This window comes from Geospiza fortis, unplaced genomic scaffold, assembly GCF_000277835.1.
Source record: "Geospiza fortis unplaced genomic scaffold, GeoFor_1.0 scaffold2, whole genome shotgun sequence".
Taxonomy (NCBI): domain Eukaryota; kingdom Metazoa; phylum Chordata; class Aves; order Passeriformes; family Thraupidae; genus Geospiza; species Geospiza fortis.
Genome location: NW_005054366.1, coordinates 2287671 through 2308630, shown reverse-complemented (window position 1 = coordinate 2308630; position 20960 = coordinate 2287671). Strand labels below are relative to the sequence as shown.

The 20960-nt window shown below is 50.3% G+C and overlaps 1 protein-coding gene across 1 annotated transcript in view; it reads right to left on the bottom strand.

Moving 5' to 3' along the window:
* Nucleotides 1–2837: 2837 nt before the first annotated feature.
* Nucleotides 2838–20960, bottom strand: part of SMAD6 (SMAD family member 6) — a gene marked incomplete at its 5' end in the record, with an annotated part of 36440 nt that continues 18317 nt past the window's right edge. Inside the window, one exon of the mRNA XM_005424246.3 lies at nt 2838–3792. Coding sequence (XP_005424303.2) covers nt 3251–3792 — 542 coding nt within the window. The remainder of the gene's footprint in view (nt 3793–20960) is intronic.

The following is a 20960-nucleotide window of genomic DNA, read 5'->3' as shown; positions in this document are numbered from 1 at the left end:
TGCAGGGGGGAGGCGATGGCTCAGAACTTGAGAGGGTTCAGTTTGGAGACCCCCCGGCCCCAGGGGGTAGACAAGTATGGGGGGGACAAGAGGTCCCGAGAGTGAGAGGAAACTGTGCTTTTTTTGGAACTGGTCAAAGCACCCTTAAAAGGACAACCCTTGAAGCAGCTCTGTTCCATGCACATGGTGAGAGCACTGGGCATGCAAGGAAGAGGTCACCGTGGCCCCAAGAAGGACTCCTCTCCTCTTGATGGACTGGAATTGAGTATTTACAGGGTGATGGATGGAGAGCTGAAATTTGGAAGATGTATTGGAAATGTGGTGGGGGGAGGAGGAAATGTTTTTGTGGAGTTTTCATTTTCCAGGTGTGTGTGTGTGTGTTTTCCTTTTGTAGTTTAGTTAATAAACCTTTTTTTCTAAGCTAGAGGCCTGCTTTGCTTATTTCCTGGTCACATCTCACAGCAAACACCAGGGAAGTATATTTTCATGGGGCACTGGCATTGTGCCAGTGTCAAACCATGACAATAGGGCTGGGGCAATCAGCAGCAGCTGTGGGTGCTGCACAGCAGGATCCCATCAGCTCCTTAATCAACGCCACCGTGCCCAGCTGCTCCTGCAAACCTGGCAGGGAATTCACTCCTCCTTCCCCACGGCAGTGCCCTCCACCCACAGCCAGCCCAGGTGACAATTCCCAGCCCCAGGTCCATCCCCACTGCAGGGAAGGCTCCAGCTGAGCTCTGAGAGAGTCCAGTGTGCAGCTCACTAGCTTTGAAGTCCTAAAGCTCCTTTAAAGAGTTGTAAGTTTCAATGATTATAAGGTATTAAAGGGGCAAAATGAGACAGAAAAGGATACTTGATGTCATATTTTGTTGCCTCACCATAAAATCCTTTTTTATTCCCTTTAAAGCCCTGCTGTCAACTGAAATAAAACTCCAGATTTATTCCTGGGGAAGCACATGAGTAATGAAAAAAAGAGAATTAAGCACCATCAGTGGATTGCACAAGGGAAAGTCCAGAGTTAACCCTCAAATCTGTCCTTGGTGCTGTTTTGTCCAAAATTATGGATGAAGTGGGTAGAAAGTGGAAAATGGTGGCACTGCTCCACGAGGAGGAGAACGGGGAGCAAAGGTGTGAATGTGGTGTGGGAAATGCTGGGGAAAAGAAAATGAAACAAAAAAAGCAATGTTTGCTGGTGCTCCCCAGGTAAAATGAGGACAGTATTGAGCAAAATCTCTTTTAAAAGCCCCCAAAACATAAAAATGGCCTCTTGATAGACTGTGTGAAAGTGATACAGCAAAGGAGGTGGGTGGTTTGGCAGGACCCACCAAACCTAAGCCAAAGGGATAAAAAAAACCCTGCAAAGCTCTTGAAAGCTGCTTTAAATGAGAGTGACATGTTTTGACACCGTTCCCTAAGAATGGCTGTAACACAAACAAAAATTAATGATGTCAAGTATTAATACTGATGCTGCAGGAATTCAAGCAATGTGGTCCCAATTAAACATCAAATATGGTTATAATTTGAAAAATGACTGCAGGAATGTCATTGCAACATTCCCTGCTCAGATCTCTCCAGCATCCACCCAGGTTCCTGTGTTTCCCTGTGGGATGCAGCCCCCACCTTCCTCCATCCCTGGAAGTGTCCAGGGCCAGGCTGGACGGGGCTTGGAGCACCCTGGGATAGTGGAAGGTGTGCAACAAGGTGGCATTTCAGGTCTCCTCCAACCCAAACCATTCCAGGATTCCACAATTCTGTGATTCCCCATCCTCACTCGTGGCTGTGGCAGGAACATCAGAGCCAGGTGCCAAAATGCAGGACCCTGACATGAACCAGGAGGGCTTTTGAGTGGTAAATTCAGGCAATATTTAACCCTTTAAGGTCTCATTGAATATTTTTCTCTGTGAATATGAAGGTGACAAAAACATCCTCTGCAACCTTGGAAGCTTCCCAGTCACTGGGCTCCAGAGGCTGGGATTTTATGGAAATCAAAGGCACAGACTGGAATTGTAGCAGAACTCCAGGACTTGGCAGAGCTCCTCCCTGGCAATAAATAACTTCCCTGACCAAGCAAAGCCTGTGTCCAACCTGCCCCTGCCAGGCCCAGCACAAGTCAGAGCAAAGGAGCTGATTTTATCCAGGATTTCCAGGCAGAGTAAATCAGCTGAGACAGGCACATCTGACCAGGACATTTTTTTGGCTGCAGCTGCTCCTCAGAGTAAATATATTCTTCCCAAACACTCCTGGATCATTTATTGCCTGGATGACAGACTGGGAGATCTACGGGACAAAGCTGCTCGTGGCTCCTCCGAGGCACTGGAGACGTTCCCAAAATCCAGGCCATGCTCCAGTGGAGGATCCACCCAACCACGAGTTGTCCAAAACCTCCATTTGTTTCTCAACCATCAAACATGTCTGGGATGTGCAAGGCTCACAGACAACCCCTGGGTAAGGCCAGAAATCCAAACTGGTCCTGCTGGGCAGCTTTGTGGCTGTGCAATATTCTGCTTTTCTCCAAGACCTACTGATTAGCACTGATGAAGATTAATCTGCACAAACATGGATGTACACCCTCGTCCTCACCACGTTCTGTGTTATCAGAGAGGTCAGACAGCCCTGGGTGAGAAGAACTACAGATCTTCCTCTCACCTCCTCCCAGTGCTCCCTGGCACTCCAACTGGCCTCACTCACCCTCCTCTTGGAGCCAGCTGCAGCCTTCCAACTCATTTATTGCTTTTCCAGGGTCCTGGCTGAGATGGGAGACAGCAGCTGCCCCCTGGAACCCCCCTGACTGCTGCCAACTTCAGCTGGGGGGGGAAGAAAAAAGACAAATCCCCCCCCATAATGCGAATACTTTATTATCAATGAGTGACTGGTATTAGCTTTTTGTCTGGGTATTAATAATTTTTCAAAAAACCATACATCAAAATTAGGGCTTTCTCCTATTTTTGCTGTATAATTTTTGTTGTTTTTTTCTTTTTTTTAAAAATCTGTATTGAAAGAATTATATAAGCCAAAGTGCATTTTCTGTTTTTTGTCCATATACACATTGCACCATACATAAATAATTACATTGTAAAAATGACTCCATAATTACAAGTATAATATATATTTTCATATAATATATAAAACTTTATATTAAATCTAGGTAGATGATATTTGGGATAGTCTGTGTCTTTTTTTTTTTTCTTTTTTTTTTTCTTTTTGTGTGTGTGTGTTTTGTTGCCGTTGATGTTTTCCTTTCCTCGGAGGGTTACCGGTTGTTGCTGAGTAAGATCTCCAGCCAACACGGACATGACGTGATGAACTGTCTGGAATAACAAGGCCCCCAGCCCTTGGCGAAGCTGATCCGGACGCTGTTGGGGTCGTAGGGCCCGTCTGCATAATCCAGCTCGGCCGTGTGCTGCAGCAGGCAGGATTTCTCATAGTCAAACACCTTGATGGAGTAGCCCGGCATCACCTTGCGCACGATCAGAGTCCTGCAGTTGGGGATGTCCAGTGTCGGGGAGTTGACGAAGATGGGATGCTCGCTGCGGTTGTAGGCCCACACCCCGTCCGGTTCCTTGCTCAGTAAAATCCCGTAGCCGATTTTACTTCGAGTCCTTCTCACAGTCTCGCTCCTGTTGTCCAGGTTTAGCTGTCCGAGGCAGAAGCCGTTTCCTTGAGGTAGGTCGTAGAAGATACTGACAGACTGTTCGTACACTGTGTAGAGGCGGCCCACGCGCGTCCGGTGCTCCCAGTAGGCCACGTTGCACCAATGGCTCCTCTTCACGGCATCGGGCGACGTGCTGGCATCTGTGGGGACAGAGAGGGAGTCAGGAGTGCTGGGATTCACCTGGGGAACCACAGGGGTGGAGCCTGGGAAACAGCTCCTCACGCCCATCAGCTCTGCTCCGTGAGAACTTGAACTTGCGCTCAACTCAGCCCTTGCGTTCAACACAAATTTCATGTTCAACCCAAAAGACGGTGCTCAACCCAAAACTTGTGCTCAACACAAATTTCACACTCAACTCAAAACCCGTGTTCAAGCCAAAGCTGGAATTTAACTCAAAGTTCATGCTCAACCTAAAACTTGTGTTCAACACAAACTCCACATTCAACCTAAACTTGTATTTAACCTGAAGTTCATGCTCAGCCCAAAACCTGTGCTCAACCCAAAACTTCTGTTCAACACAAATTCTGTGCTCTTCCCAAATCTGTGTTCAACCCAAACATGGTGCTCAATCCAAAACTTGTGTTCGACACAAACTTCATGTTCAACCCTGTATTTGCGTTCAACCCAAACTTGTATTTAACCCAAAATTTGCGTTCACCTCAAAAGTTCTGTTTTACTCAAAGTGTGTACTCAATCCAAAAATGTGTGCTCAACCCAAAGTCCGTCTTCAACCCAAAGCTTGTGCTCAACCCAAATCCTGTCTTCAGTTGTGTCAAATACCACCAAGACTGGTGGCTCAAGCCCAGGATGGAGACCCCAGAGAACACCCACCATCTCCCATGAGCTCAGCACATCTCTCTCTCCATTTAATGTCCAACCCTGCATCCACAGCTGGGCCTGCGTGTCCTCAGGATATTTGCACTCCTCCCACTGGAGCTGATACAGACACTGTCCTGGTATCCTGAGCCTGGTGGCTCCCCAGCACCCCTGTAACCCCACCTTTCAAGCCCAACTTGTGCCAAGCTGACCCTGGGGATGTCCAGGATGTGCCTGGATGAGTGACCCGCTGGGTGTCTCCTCGGTGTAATATTCTCTGACAGCGACCCTGATGTTCCCACGGGGAACATGAAATCTGAGGAAGTGTTTCATGCCAAGGGGGAGTAGCTGCTATGAACTATACATGTCCTTCTAAAAACCCACTGGAACTCTCTCTCCAGACAATGAGAGATGTCTCTTCTTTCTAGGAATTACACTCAGGGAAGACGGGAGGGACGCAGGCTGCCAGAAATCTGTTTAATCTATGATGCCTCCAGAATTTATGATGTCTCCAGAAGGAAGACAGGAAAAGAAGGAGCCCCAAAGAGGGCGAATTAACCACTTGCTGAACATCGTTCCTGTTCCTAACGCACCGGTTAAGGGAAAACCGCCGTGGAATTTCCAGCAAGGAGCTCTGCTCTGGCTGGCTGTGCTCCGTGGCCGGCATTAAGCTCCCTGACAATCCCTCACGTGCCCGCGGCCTGCTGACCCCGGTGCCTCCGTGCCATCATGTCCCATTAACTCGCCCGCGGGGTGATGCCATTATTTTGCTCCAGAGCCCCCATTGACACACCGGATTTCAGGCCCAGCCCTCCAGTCCCGCTTCTTTTCAGGCTCAAATTACCCCGGAGGAGAGCGGGCTCCCCTCCCCATTAACCAGCTTTGAATTAAGCAGCTTTGTTGGAGTTTAACTGGAGTTGTAACTATACAAATTTAAGGGGAGGGCCGTGGGGGAGGGGGTGATGGGGCAGGCGGGCAGGCAGCAGGATGCCCTTTGCTGTGGGCAATGCTCATCAGCCTGAAGCAGCCCCTTCACCCACCACAGGTCACATTTGGGGGGACCATGTCAGTTTTTTCCCCTTCACCCACCACAAGTCACATTTTGGGGGACACCATCTCAGTCCATCCCTCTGTCATCAACTGGGACAAATTCCACTAAACCAGGGTGCTAAGGGCCCCATCCATCTTCCACAGCATCCAGTTTCCACAGTCATTTTTCCCCTGGGATATCCTACAGATGCTCCCAATGCCTTCTCAAAGCTTTCCCCAAACACTGAACTTTGCTGTTGTCCCACTCAAGTGATCTGGGGGCTACACACCAGCTCAGAGCCTTTCATGTGCCGGGGCTGGAGGCTGGTAGCAATTACTGAGCTCTGCATCTGTTTAACCTCCCAACCTCCTCAAAGCCCTCCATGCCCATTAGCTATGTTGGTTTTGTTATTACATTTTTGAGAAACTACTGCTCAGCCCCTGCATTTCCCTTACAGATTAAGGATGGGACAACTTCAAACCTCCAGTGTCCCCAGCAGCTCCATTAATCAGGGGAACAGTCAGCAATAAACATTTAAATAGAAGTTTCTCATGGTTTAGTGCAAATTAATATACAAGGGGGGGGAAAGTAAAGCTGGAGGAAAACGGTGCCTATCCTACAAAAATATTTTGCTGGAGGTGCCAACAGCCCTGGTGCCATCTCTGCTTTCCAGGAACTGGGAAATATCTAAGCAAAAGCATCCATGGAAACATGGGTGATTTTCACATGCATTTGAAATAGCTTTATTAAAAGCATTTCCATGCAACTTAAGGCAGGAACTTCATCCATCCATGAATGCAATCCCCTGCCAGTGAGCTCCTCATCTCTGCCATCCCACAGCCCCTGCCTGGCAGTGCCAGCTCACAGCACTCCTGGAGAACTCCTGTGCTCCTTCAAGCAGGCGACGATGTGAGTTTAGGTAACAGCACCTCAAGAAAGGAGAAGTTTCCTTTCAACCGACTTCTTCTGGCCAAGGGAGAGGAAAGTCTTTAAAATCCAAAAAAAGCGACCCAGAGGGAAGTGACCCCCTAGCAGGGGACAGCTCAAGGCTCATCTGAGCAGCCCTTGCCCGCAGGAAGCTGTCGCAGGGTCCCTCTCCCAGCGCTCCCCGTGCTGCGGTGGGTTCCTCTCCCTCCTTTTATCTCCCAGTGCACTCAACCAATTCCTGCAAAGATGAACTCATCCCGCAGCCCTGACATAAAACAAGCACTTCAGCAAGCCCCCAAATCAGGGGGGCCTGTGCTGTGTCTCATCCCCTGCCAAGTATTAGTTTCGCCTCCAGCTATTAGCCACTACCACTCTGCAGAGAGCAGGGGCGGCCGGCACACCACCACCTCCTCCTCTGCCTTTTAAATAAATATTCCACTTTTCCCTCCTCTTTTTTTCCATGCTGCCCTTTATGCACAGACAAGAAAATCCACTTTTTGTTCTGTTTTTTTCCCCCCCTCCCACTTCTGCTGGAACAGAGGCGGGCTTGTTAGCGTTCTTTTTGAAGAAAGGAAAATATTTGAGTCCCGCAGTGGTACAGGAGGGGTTTTTAACAACTATCATTGTAGGCAGCTACAACTTGTAGCAGCTCCAGAGGGGCTGGCGTCAGGGCTATCTCCTCCATCAAAGCCACCTTCATCCATCAGATGGAGGGGCTGAAACTCTGCCTTGTGTTTACTCCTCCACCACTGCTCCTCCACACAGTGATGCCTCCATGCCTCCCAGCACATCCCAGAGTGAATTCAAACAATTAGAGATAAAGGAACAAGATAGGAGAATCCAGCCCAGAATTTAAAGGGAAAAGGCTCCTGCATGGCTCAGGCAAAAGGAATCTGGCTCTGGGAATAAATGCAGAGAGCAAACACTGTAAATCCTCCTGGCGTTAGCAGCACTGCTGCTGTCATTCCCTGCAGAGTGTGGAGGTAAAGAAAATAACTTGAGGTTTGAGACTATTTGTGATTTGACAGCGTTTTATGCCAGTAAAGTTCAAAGCAGTGCTTTAAAAGAGAAAAGAAAGATGCTTTTTTCCAAAACAAAACGCTGCACAGTCCCACTGCTTGATGTTGCGCTTGAAAGCAGGATGGAAAACATGGGCAGATCATGGAGCACATGAAACAAACGGCTCTGATTCACTGCTTGGCTTTTCCAAAGCCACCAAACCTCCTCCCAGCAGGTCAAATGGCCCCCTCAATACACGGCTGCAAGGAAGATCTTCTCAGAACACACTGAAGAGGTGCCCATGGAAGACCATGCACATGAAAAATAAATCACTGCACTCTCCAGATGTGATGGGGACTTGAATGCACATCTGGGCAACCTGGAAATGAAGCAGGATATTCCAAAGTCCTCCCACCACTCCCCGTTTCCATGTCCCTCCCTCCTGTACTCCTGTGTCACAGGGCAGCTCCACACTCCACTGGCCATGGAGCTCAGGTACTCCCTGCCTCAACACCTTTCCATTCACTTTTACTCCACTTTTGGACTATCAGACCCATGCTCAGTCTTTTTCCTCCCCTCTGCCACAGCACAGATCTGTATTTACACTGCCCAACACACAGGAGCAGGGAAGCAGGAAGGTTACAGCCATACACAGGTCACTGTGAACACAGTCCAGATAAAAAGCCCAGCACAAAGAACACACACATTTCCCCAGAATCTATTAACAGTTCACTGGGGAGCCATCAGTTAAAATAATCCCCCATTAATACCCCTGGAAACAAGCGCCAGGGTAAGGAAGGGTTAAAACTTTCCACAGCAGAAATGGAATTTTTATGGCCCCACAAAGAACAAAAAAAAAAAAAGAAAGAAAAGAAAGAAAAAAAGAGAAATTAATTGTCAATCTGCCCCAGCAAAGCTCACAACCATTTTCTTTAAGCCAATATACTTAAAATACCTCAGCCTTACAAGTTGCAGCTGGAATGCATCACTGTGCCCCCCAGAGCCCCCCTGCCACCAGCACCAACCCCAGCACGGCCCCTTGGGCTGGGGAGAGGCTGGGGCTGTCCCCAGCATGGGGGGCCCCTCAGGGGACACAAACCAGCCCCTGCTGGCTGCCCATCCTCAGGGGAGCTGTGGGTGACACCCTGAGGGCACCTTGGAGGGGTTGGGGACCCCATCTCAGTCCCACCACGGGAGCACCCCAATGCTGGCCCCACTGTGTGTATTTAGGGCAACATCCTAACCCCAGCAGGGAACAGACACAGGAGGCTGGGCAGGAGCTTCTCCAGGTGAAAATCCTGGTGAGGACAGGACACTTCAGTCCCCTTCCCTAAGTGCTCCTTGGTTTCTCCAGGGAAGGTGCTGTTACAGCAGGACAATGAGCTCCTGGGGGGAAAAGGCAGGTGGGTAATTTTTGCCCATTATTGCATCATTTCACACTGTTTCTGCTGGGGCTGTGGATGATGTGGAAGCCTCATCATTTAACCCCACTCCCACACGGTACAAACAGATATTGGTGTTGGTTTCTGGTTTACTCCACTGAATGTAAGGATTCAGCTCAGCTTCCATCTCAACTACAAAACAAGAATGTGATTTTATGTTGTCATTAATTGGTGTCACTGCTGTCACTGCCGGGTCTCCCCCACAAGGCCCATTCCTCGTGCTGGATGTGGCTGTTGGGCAGCCATGGACACCAGTTCAGCTCCTCTATCCCAAAAAACCATGGGAAGACAGCTGAGAAGAGCCCTCCCCACCACCATGTCCACCATCCTCCTCCTCCAGGCCTTCCCTTGGAGCAGAGCTCTGCTGCTCCCCAGCCTCCTCCTCCAGCAGATTTAATTTGTTCACCCAGGAGATGATTAACTCCGAGGAACACTTGCGCTGGGTTAATTAATTAAATCAGTTCAAAAAAAAGGGTCTGACGAGCACCAGAGCCGGGGCAAGAGGTGTGTGGAGAGGCCTGGGGGGAAAGGGGGACATTTCCATGGCAGCCCAAGAAACAAAAGCAACACAGGACAAGGAGCCAATGCCAAGAATGAGGATGAAAACAATTTTCTCTGCATAAAAGAAATCACTCTGCAAAATCATCAGCTCATGCTAATTTTTTTTTATATCCTTCAAAGCAAAACACATGCCATGTTTAGTTCTGCCCGGAAATTTGGAAGTCATCATCAGTTAGCTTATTTTTAAGCTAAACTCAAGGAGTTTGCTTCTAATGGACCTTCCCTGGCCATTAAATCCACAGTCCAGAACATGATTTTAAGGTATTTTAGCACTGTTTTTCTCCCCAGCTCCCCTGTTTTAGAAAGGGCTTTTCAGCCAAGGGTGAAAACTGGAAAAACCCAACTCGGGTATTTTTCCCTGACATTTTTATGTGTTCCTTCTGAAGGCCAAAGTTTTCAGAGATTTAGGTGATATTTTTAAAATGTTTTTGAGTCCAACAGTCTCCATTAACCTCAGCCTGTCTTGCTCAGAGCTTTCAGGCCCATCCATGGCTTTTCCAGCTCCAGGTACCTGCGTTACACCTGGCACGTCCAGGGAACACAACAATATAAATACAGCTTCAAAAGGAGCCCCGAACGTCACCGCCCACGCTGGCTGCCACTTCTGAGAGCCTCAGAGCTGTCATCAACCACAGCCTGCCTGGGACTTCTGCCCTCTTGGAAACCAGCCCTGGATAAACCCAAACCCAGCAAAATCCTGGGGTCGTGCTTGGCATCTCCCTGAGCATCCACCCCTGTGCCCCAACCAGCTGGAAAATGGGGAGAAAAATGAGCTGGTGAAAACCACAGGGGAAAGGTTGGGCGAGGGAAGGTCCCCACTGTTTGATTTTCTGTAAAATCCGGAGGTTTGATCAAAATCTTCCGTGTCTCATCTGGTTGGGATTGGCTTTTTCTTCTGCCTGCTCCTGGCAAGGCACCAGCTCCACTCACAGGGGAGAAGGTTCATTCCCAAAAGTGCCCTCTGCAGCAGGGTGAGGGAAGCCAGGACAAAAATGAGGGGGAAACCACCTTTTTTCCCACTTTGAGAACTCACACATTTTCAGGTCCTCCACCCAACCACGTGTGCAGTCCCTTTTTTGTTCCCCCAGAGCCTGAAAAACGCTGAGAATCTGGGAGAAATCACCCCATAAATCACAGGATGGCAGAACTCCCTTCCAGCCACAGCTGTGATGTCCAAGGCTCCTCTCCCCACGCCGCTCCCGCTGCTCATCAATCCGGGGGCTGAACCCCCAGCCACATCCCGTGGGATGGGCAAGGACTGGGACGGCCCAATGGGATCTCCTGGGCTCTCGCTGCCTTTGGAAGCCGTTCTGGCTTGGCAGAGTCGCTGTGGGTGCGGTCAGCCTCCCCCGGGGCAGCGGGATAATCCTCCCAGCGGCCGGAGCCGCGGCGGGGCCGGGGCGCTGGAAAATGGGATAAATATAAATAATCATAGTTTTCGCTCCCAGAGAAGTTTCGGCTGAGCGCTTCAAAGCCTTTTAAAAGCAGAAACTAATTAGTAGGTCCCTCAGAAGAGAAACAGGAATAACACCCCTTCCCGCCTCCATCGCGCCGCTCGCAAAGAGCACGTTGGGCGCTGGAGCCCAGCCTGGGAACCTCCTCAGCACAGGGGACGGGCCAGAGGCTGTGCTTGCACCAAACCAAACCCTGCTGCTTCACACCAGCACTAATCCTCAATCCTTAACGATGGAAAAGATCTCCAAGGAAGGGGCTTCTCCCAGGGTGGAGGGGACACTGAGTGCTGGAGCTGGTTTTGAAGCCAGAGGCTGAGTTGGTGAGGATGTCATGCGGAGGCTGCAGAGATGCTGCTTGAGCCTCCCTCATTTCCCACACTTCCCAAGAACATCAGGGTGTCCCCAGCAGCAGCAGGACCACTGACCCAGCACTGGCTGCTTTTTATATCCAGTTGTTGGACAATCCATGGGCACTGAGCTCTCCAAACCAGGAAGGCTGTCCTGCAAAGGCCAGGCAGCCCATCACCACCTCCTTGCACAGCCCAACCCCAAATTACAGCTCAGATCCCTCCAGGAACAACCCAAACTTGCCATTTCCAGAGGGGAACGCTCAGCTTCCCCTTCATGAGGCCACCTTCAGATGTCCCAGCTGATCACAGAAAATCCACCTCCCAAAACACCAGGGAAATGGGAACTTTGGGCTCCAGAGCTCACACCGGACACAGGACCCTGAGCAGGCTGCGGCTGCAGCAGATTTTTAGTTTCCTACCAGAAATGAGTGGAGCTGGGAGGAAAACCAAAGCCATACCAAACAAAACACCACCACCAGACGGATTTTGAGACCCTGCACTGCTCCAGTCCCAGCCATTCCCTCTGGAGCAAGAGCCTCTTCCTGCTCTCACACCTCCACGGGATTTACTCCTGAGAATAATGGTTTCCAGAGGTGAAGTGAGGAGCAGCAAATGGGCTGAAAAAACCCAAGGCCACCCTGATTTCTCAGCAGCCACAGCAACACCTTCAAGGGCAGACTGAGCGTCAGCTCCACGGGAGTATCAAGGACTGAGAGAGTTTTAGGAAACCATCCCCAACCTGGAAAACAACCTGCAACAGAGGAGGCTCCCTGAGGGGGCCACAAGCAGCAGCCCAACAAATACTTTCCTCCATACAAACTGGGAATGAGCTGCTTTGCTCCTCCTTGGCCAGTTGGGTGTGGAGTCTGGTGCTAGGCAGACGCGAGACCTCAGCTTGGGAACTCTGCCTTTGAACCCAACCCTGTGCCAGAGGGCTCATCCCAGACCCCAGAGAGGCTGTGGGTTCTCTATTCCAACCCACCCCTCTCTCCGAAAGGGCTCCAGCTGAATCTTCCCCTCATCTGATAATTCTTCCCCAGCAACCCCAAAAAAAGGCGCTTTTCCCCAGCCTGGTATCAGTGCCCTCACATATATGGGAAGCAGACAGGGGCTGTGAGAGGAATGGGAATTCAGGCTTTGCTCTGCCTGGCCAGAAGCCAAGATCCTGCTCCTGATAAAGCTCTCCCGAGCCTCTCTGTCTGCGCAGGCACCTCGAGAGGGAGCCAGGGCTGCGGGGCTGCCACCGCTGTCACAACGCCCACGGCTCCTGCAAGTCCCCGCTCGTGGAGGATTTGCTGGGGTTTTACAGGGAATTAAAGGATTTTGGGTGCCAGCCTGGCCTTTGCAAGGAAAATCCTTCTGGTGTGCTGGCCAACCTGGTCATGCTGAAAGGCTGAACCTGTACGGGGAGGTCTCGGGCTCCTGCCTGATGGAGGGATTGAAAGGGCTGGGATGGGATTGGGGTGAGCAGGGATGAGAAGGGCCCGGTGCAGGAATCCCACCAGGAGAGGTGGAAGGGAGCACAGGGATGGCTCCTGCCCTCCTACAACGTGCCCAGGGCTGTGTGGGCACCCCCACACGCCAGATTTTCCGATAGCTGCTCCATGGATTGTGTGTAAACATGTGCTGGGGCCGCCCCAGCCCTGCTCCAAGCAGGCAGCTGGTCCACTCACCACTGCTTGTGGCCAGCATCCACGGGCTCTGACTCCCACTTCAAGCAAAGACTAAACAATGACTTCAGCAACTCGGGATTTAAGCCCCAAGGTCGGTCCCTCACATGCACAGGGGAGCAGGGAGGATGCTGGGCTGGCATCTCCAGGAGGATCTGCAGCACCCTGAGTGCCACAAACACAGCCCTTGTGCCATCTGTGTGCATGGAGGGGCCCTTCCTCTGCCAAATCCACAAACCAGCAGCCCAGAGAAGTGCGTGCACAGAGCACCCAGTTCTGCTAACCTGGGACAAGACCATCCCTGAAGATCAATCAAATCTTTTCTAAGAATTGTAGAATTGTTACAGCTGTAGCTCTAAAATCATTGAGCCAGACTGTCACATCTTTATATTCCCTGGAACGGCACTGTAAAACCTGTTAAAGTGCAGATCAACAGCAAGAAAACTGGTGGGGGATGAAAATCAATGTATTTGCATGAAACCCCCATCACTGAAGAGCATGACTGCAGCCCAGACCTCTGCAAGTCCCCATCTCCCAGGGTCATCTCCCAAATTCCTCACCACGGAGACTGGAGGTGACTCACACCAATTACCCTCCCTGGCCAAGAAGGACTTGTTTTCATTTCTACAAACCACAGTTTCTTTAAAAAAAAAAAGGGGGGGGGAATAGGAAAATGCCAAAATACACAGAGAACTCCATGGAATACATCCTGTCCTGCTGCACTAATATGAATCCCAGACAACTCCAGCTTTGCTTGGGATATTCTAGGAGAAAAGGATTAATGAGTTATCACAGAATGGTTTGGGTTGGAAGGGAGCTTTAAGTTCATCCCATTCCACCCCTGCCATGGGCAGGGACACCTTCCACCATCCCAGGTTGCTCCAAGCCCAGTTCAGCCTGGTTTTGGACACTTCCAGGGATCCAGGGGCCGCCACAGCTTGTCTGGAAAATCTGTACCAGAGCCTCCCCAGCCTGACAGGGAAGAATTTCTCCCCAGTATCCCATCCATCCCTGCCCTCTGGCAGTGGGAAGCCATTCCCTGTGTCCTGTCCCTCCATGCTGTGAGTTATAGCAAGGACACAGCCAGTGGAACTGCATTTTCAAGCTAAAAAAAATAACCTTTTCAGGACTGGTCTATGCAGGGTTTGTGGCTGCAACTCCTCCACAAGCTGTTTTGGGGCTGAAAGCAAAGGCTGAACTCAGAAACTGCAGAAGAAGCAGCACAGAAATGACCTTCCCATGGAGAGGGAAAGGGAAGGAGAGGAAGGGGAGCAGGTCGGGCTCTTTGTACATCAAGGCCAGGGAGATTAAGGGAGCACGTGAAGGCATCCTTGGGGATAATGAGTTCAACACTGCACTCCCTCAGCTCAGCACTGCAGGAGAAATAGCAGATTCCTCCCCTCCCTCCGGGAAATCCGTTCTAAAAAATAAAGTGAGAAAAACTGGGGGAAACACCAGGCATTACACATTCAAAAGGCAGCTTGTCACCAGCCTGAACCAGACCCTTTTTTAATTTCATTCTATATATATCACACATATAAAGAATCCACATGGATGTAGAGAATCCCTCTGCAAAAACCTTGAAGAATAACTGGGTGTAAAACCAGGGTTGAATACTTTTCCAGAAATACATTCACAAAGCTCACACAAATTCCCACTTTGGGTAATTTTTGCCCATTATTGCAGCATTTCACACTGTATCCGATGGGGCTGTGGATGATGTGGAAGCCTCATTGTCCAAACCCACTCCTACATGGTACAAACAGATATTGGTGTTATAAACTCCGTCAAGTCCTGCACTAGAATCTTTAATTGTTAAAAATAGGAAAGAAACTGCACAGTTCACATATTTTATAAAGCTGGGTTAAATCAACATCTGCAAAAAATATCCCTGTTAAACGAAATAGCAGGATTTCATTAAGTAAATTGCAAGTTGGCAAAAATTCTGAAAGAAAGGGAAAAAGCCACAGCCAGCCCTGTAATTTAAACCTTATTTTAACTGTGACAGCATGGCTGTGAGAGGCTGCATTTCCAAAGGAAAAAATAAAATGAAGTTTAAAAAAAGTACCTGTTCCCCCTGTACCTCACCTCAGTGTCTGCAGTCGTCACTCAAACGAGTTTTTCCACAGGGAGATGAAGAGGGAGGAGGACAAGCTGCCACCCCTGCATCCTCTGTGTCAGACCTACCAACCCTGAAAAATGCAGCATTTTCCACCACAGGAGCACCTGGATGCTGGTGGGTGATGGTGTCTGTAAATCCCTCAGAGCCAAGAGGGCTCAGGGACACCCCAGGGAGGCTGCAGCCCCCCTTCCACCCCTTTCCCTGGAAGCTGAGCAGCTGAAATCTGGGATGAGATGGCTGCAGAGCTGTGAAACAGCTCAGTCTGGGTGACACTTCATCACTTGCTGTGTTTTGAACACATCCTGCTCCCCTGCACGAGCCTCTGGGGTGCCACAGGAGTGGCAGGAACCCCAAAGAAACCCCTGAGGTGCTCACCCCAGGGAGCTCTCCTGGTTCTCCTCTGGGCTCGCTGTTTTAGGGTGGTCCTGGCCCCGTTTTCCCACCTGGAGGGTGCAGCTGTGGGGCAAAGCTGAGCCCTGGGGCAGGCAGGGAGTTTCCAGCTGGTTTTCCCAACCTGCTGAGCCTTTCCCTGCCCGGGGTGACTCAGGCAGGCTGGGCTGGGCTGCGTGGGGAAGCCGAGCTCTTCCCACAGCCCCGGCCAAGGGCCCTGCAGGAGCCATCCCTGCAGGAGCAGGGACAGGGACAGGACACCCTGAGGGCACCGTTCAGGGCCACCTCCTCCAGGCCAACACCCAGCACCCGGGCTCCAGAATTCAGCTCCAGTAACTCCAATTTCCCACCCAAAAGCTCTGCGTGTCCCAGGGGAATCACCTGGAAGCAGCACTCTGGGATCAGTAAAACCCATCTGGCACATACTGGATCTGTTTGCTTTGAGAAGAATTGCAAAACCTCAAAACAAAACGTGAAAAGAGCAGCACTGATCTGCAAACTTGGAGCTGAAGAGGAGCCCTCTCACAAAGAGGCCAATTATTTGCTTACAAGGTTTTGGCTTCGCTGTTTTTCCTGGCACTTACGCCACTGGAGTTATTTTGAAGGGCTGTTTGCTCCAGGAGGAGCCGAGCAAACAGCAATCCCATTTCCTTTCGGATCTAAACATCCGTTTGCCGTGCGAGCGGGAGGAAAAAACCCAACCCCGAGAGGCTCAGGAAGCTCAGGGGAAGGGGAGGTGGGTGCTGCTGGGGAGGGGGCTCAGCACCCACCCAGCCAAGGGCTCCCCATGCCCTGCTGGCCTGAAACGAGAGGGAAAGGTCACCCAAGGGGTCTGGGATGCTCTGCTTGGAGCAGACTGAGCAAAGCTCCAGCTCTGGACCCTCCAACCTTCCTCAACACATCCACGGGGGCTGGACTTGCTGATCCTCACAGGTCCCTTCCCACCCAAACCAGAGCAGGATTCCACCCTTACAGAGGGATGGGGCAGCTCCTGAGGAGGGAATTCCAGGCAATGTCACAGCCTGGTGCTGGATGAAGCAAGAAATAAAAGGGGCTGCATGGGCCCCTTGGAGCTCCCTGGAGATGCAGCATTGTTGGAGCCTTGCAAGAGGAAATTTGGGAGCAGAAGCAAGGTGGCTGTGCTGGGGGAAGTGCAAGGCAAAGAAGGACATGGAGCTGGAGCAATTCTAGAGGAGGCCATGGAGATGCTCCAAGGGCTGGAGCCCCTTTGGATCCAGGGTGGGAGAGCTGGGAATGTTCCCCTGGAGAAGAGAAGGCTCCAGGAGAGCTCAGAGCCCTTGCAGGGCCTGAAGGGGCTCCAGGAGAGCTGGAGAGGGACTGGGGACAAGGGATGGAGGGACAGGACACAGGGAATGGATCCCCCTGCCAGAGGGCAGGGATAGATGGGATTGTGGGGAGGAATCCTCCCAGCTACACCTTCCACCCTTCAGTGAGCAAAGGGCCAGCTCGCCGGCGTGTTCCTAAATTTACTGGCTTTTGAGGATACAAGCCAGTCATTAACATTATTTATAGGTTCATGTGTATGAGTTTCCATTTGTTTGCCTGCTTAAAACCAGTTAGGTGGAAAAGAAAAGCAATTCCTGGAGGTCAGACAGTTAAAAAACCCTCATGTCCATGGTCTGATGGACCCAAAGGATCAGCAGCTCCTTTAGAGGCATAACTGTTTCCTTAAATGCTTATTGTGTAAATATTTAAGCTACTTTATAAAACTTTTACAATGTACTTAGGAAGCATAAATCTCCCCAGCAGAGCACGGCAGGGCCTGGCCGTGCACGCTCAGGAACACAAACAGGGACATTTCCAATGCTAATGCTGCACCCAAGGGGCCCTGAGGTCACAATCCCAGGAAAATCATTGCTAAGCTGATCCCCTGGGCTCACCCCAAAAGGGAGCTGCTTACGTGCACTGAGTCATTGCTACGGGGTGACTGCAGCGTGGCTGCCCTCGAAAACAATCGGGGATTGATGGCTGCTGGGTGGTGGTGTGCATGGAGCCCTGAGGTTTTTCCTCTTCAAAGCACAGCTCTTGCACTCCAGAATTATGTAATTCACAAACAATCCACTAATGCTCATCCGTTTTAAGAATGAAATGATTTTTTTTTCAGTGCCTGTGGAAGGTTTGAAGTCAAGCCCAACTCGTCAGAGCCCACTGCTGCAGCCCTCACCAGTCCAAACCAGTGCCACCCAGCCATGGCAGCCTCTCTCCTGGTGCTTTTTGGGGAGATGAACTCCCCAGAGGTGAATATTCCCTTGCACTGGGAAAAATCCCCCATGTGCTGATGGACACATCTGTATCCAGGCTGGTTTCCACAGGGAAACTGCAGCTTTGTGGGATTTGCTTGGACACAGCACTCACCAGCAGCTCCAATTCTTCAAAGAAAAGAGACCTTATTTAACATAGGAAATAACATGTTTAGCATTTTTTTCCCCAGAACAGCTTCTCTACTGTAATTTAGGTGCGTCTGAGGCAACAGCAACAAACGGAATCAGGGAACTGGAAGTTTATTCTCTCTGCAAAGCACAGCTTGCTGTTGTATATGATGAAGTACATAGAAAGTCTGGAAAGAACTTGGATGGGAGTTCAAACACTGATGTTTTAAAGATGAAAGCGTGTTCTGCGATTAAATGTTTAAATAAAGTTTTCTGGTACTAAATCATTTAAACATTTTCACATTCCTCACATTTCTAGAAGTGCTGTTGGCTTTTATTTATTGTCATAACCCAGTGCCCTCAGCAAGCCACCAGGGCCACTTGAGGCAACCTGCTTTCCAAAGGGAAAGTTCTTTCCGGACGGTAAAAAATCAGGAAGAACAAGGGAGTCTGAGTCTTATCCTCCACCCCCCTTTGTTCTCCAACCCCCATCATATTTTCCTCTTTTTTTTTTTTTTTCAAATAAATCCTCCCATGCTGCACATGGGCACAGCCAGGTTCTGCTCCAAATATTGACCAGAAATTGAAAGTAACTCCACTGACTTCACCGTGGTTGTACTTAGCTGAAAATCAACAGAAATTGGCCTGGGTGTTCAAATTGTCTTTTTAGCAGCCCTCAGGCTGCTCCAGGGTGCTGTCAGTGATGAAGTCAGAATTGCCCATGGGGACACAGAGCAAGGCTCCACTACCAGTGCCTTAAACAGACCCAGGAAGAGGAAAACCTGAAGTCCTCGAGCTTTTTGGGGAGGTACAACTCATGAAACCACCAAGCCCAACGCTCCAGCCCAGCAATGCAAGGAAGCTCTGACCTGGCCTCTCCCAGCTCTGCCACAAAGCTTCGAGGAACTGCAGAGAGATCCAGAAAAAATGGGGATAAACCTGCCACGAGCCAATTAAAAGTGGAAATGCTGGCAAGGTTTTTCCTGCAGGACAACGCAGCAGTAGCAGAGGAAAGAAAATCTGAATTTCTCCTATGACAGAGCTCAACAAACAAAGCGTGGTTTCCAAAGCCAGAAGATAACTGGGCTCAGTCACCCAGCATGCTGCTGATGTCCTTATTTCCTTGTAAATCCATCATTAAGGAACAAAAACAACAGCCCAGGCTCAAGGGGACGTTCATGAGCCGCGAGTCCTGCCCGGCGCTCCGGGGTCCCTGACGGTTCCATCCCTGCTGCTCTGCACTGAACCTCTCCCCAGGAGCTCCCAGGGCTGTTTGGCTAACACGGCCCAGGATAAAACTCCCTATTTATCTTGGCTCCCTTCACTCCCAAGGCCCTAAAACCCAAATAAAGTCCATTCCCCTCTGTGTGTATCTCCAGCTATTGACACTGCTCGGGACCAATTTGCAAATCCAAACAAACGCGCTGTTGTGTAATGGGGCTGGAAAAACAATCAGGAAGGGGCTGGGGGTGTGCTCACAGGTTGCTGCTGAGGGAGGGCTGGAAGGGCTGGCAGCCCAGGCAGAGATTACAAGAAATTCAACTTTTACTCTGACAACAACAGGGGCTATTTTCTGCCCATGACATCACGCTCCCAACCCGCCACGAACAGGAGATGGTGCTGGGGGAAGTCAGGGAGGACCTTGCTGGTTGTTCCAGTGGCCAACATCCTACAGTTCCCCTTTTAAAAATAGTGGTTTTTCTTTTCTTTTCCAGTGCTCACAACCACCCAAATCCTCTCTGCTGGCTCAGCTGATCTGAGGATAAATCACAGCAGCCCAAATCCGTGTGAACAAGCCCAGACCCCCCCACCTGCACTCCCCAGCAGGGAATGATGGGGACACAACTTATCTGCCCTGTTCTGTAGAGAGAAGATGGATTGTGCCCTTCAACTGGCTCTTCCTCCCTGTTGGCTGCAGTTAAGTATCTAAAAAAACCATCTCAGACATGGACATCTGTATTATTCTGAGATTAAGTGCATGAATTGCTACCCAAACACCATCAAAATGGTCCAAAACATTATTAGCTCTTTAATCACACGCAAAAACAACATCTCACTAAGAGAATTCAAATCTTAAGGGCAACGTGTCATTGCCTGGTGACTCTGGATAGGAAATGGAGCTAGAAATGGATTGTGAGAATAAATACATTGGTGTGTTCTACCTGCAGACACAGAATTGATGTATAAGTGGTGGCATTAAGCTACACCTACACAACTGAAGGATGTCAGGGGCTGGAAAAGCACAATGCTGTGCTGTGCAGGGCAGGGTGAAGTTAAAACTCTTATCATGAGCCCATTATTTCAGAATCAATGGTTAAAACTAAGAGCTGCCACAAATTTCTCCTGCAGCTTGAAGGACCAACCCAGAGCCCCATCCCAGCCACCACAGGGGCTCTGCTCAGCAGAAAAAGGGTCTCCTTTCAGTGCAATGGAGAAGGCAGAGCAACAACTCTATTTTAGCCCTGTTGCTATGAAATGGCTACAAAAATAAGTCCTGGTTGTGCCCTCCCTGAGGCACATCCCTGTCCTGCTCCTCCTCGCAGCCCTGTCCCAGCCAGAGCCTGGCCTTGGCCAAACTCACCTGGTTTCAGGTTTCCTGACAAACCCCGAAACATAAATACATCCCTAATTCTGCTGGGGAAGCTGAGCCAAGTTTCTGGCAGGGCTGTGCTTGGGATTGAAACAAGGGGGGGAACAAAACCACAGCGGTTTTGACCCAAAACCAAGATTCCCCCCCCCAAACTTGGCACTTCCCACTGATTTTTATTTTGACTCAAAACTCAGGGCTCCAACACCTCGCTTGGGGAAGGGGACTTTCAGAGCCCTGCAGGACATCCAGCTCCCTGCCTGACACTGGATATCTTGATGGAATTGTGCTGCAGCTCTCCAGTGCCATGATGAGGAAATCCCTGCAGCAGAAACCCCAAAACTGGGGAGGCTGTGCCTAAACCCTCCCTGCAAATCCCATCCATGCCCAGAGCCCAGCACTTGGAGGCTGCACACAAGCAGAGCTGCAGGCATCTTTCTGAGTTTGAGAGCAGGATGTTTGGCTGAGCTGCTCTTCCCTCAAATAAACACCCAGGCCCTCACTGCAACAGAGGGGCACCGCTCTGGGAGCGCTGGAGCTGCTGCATTTCCAAAGAGCCAGCCTGGATTT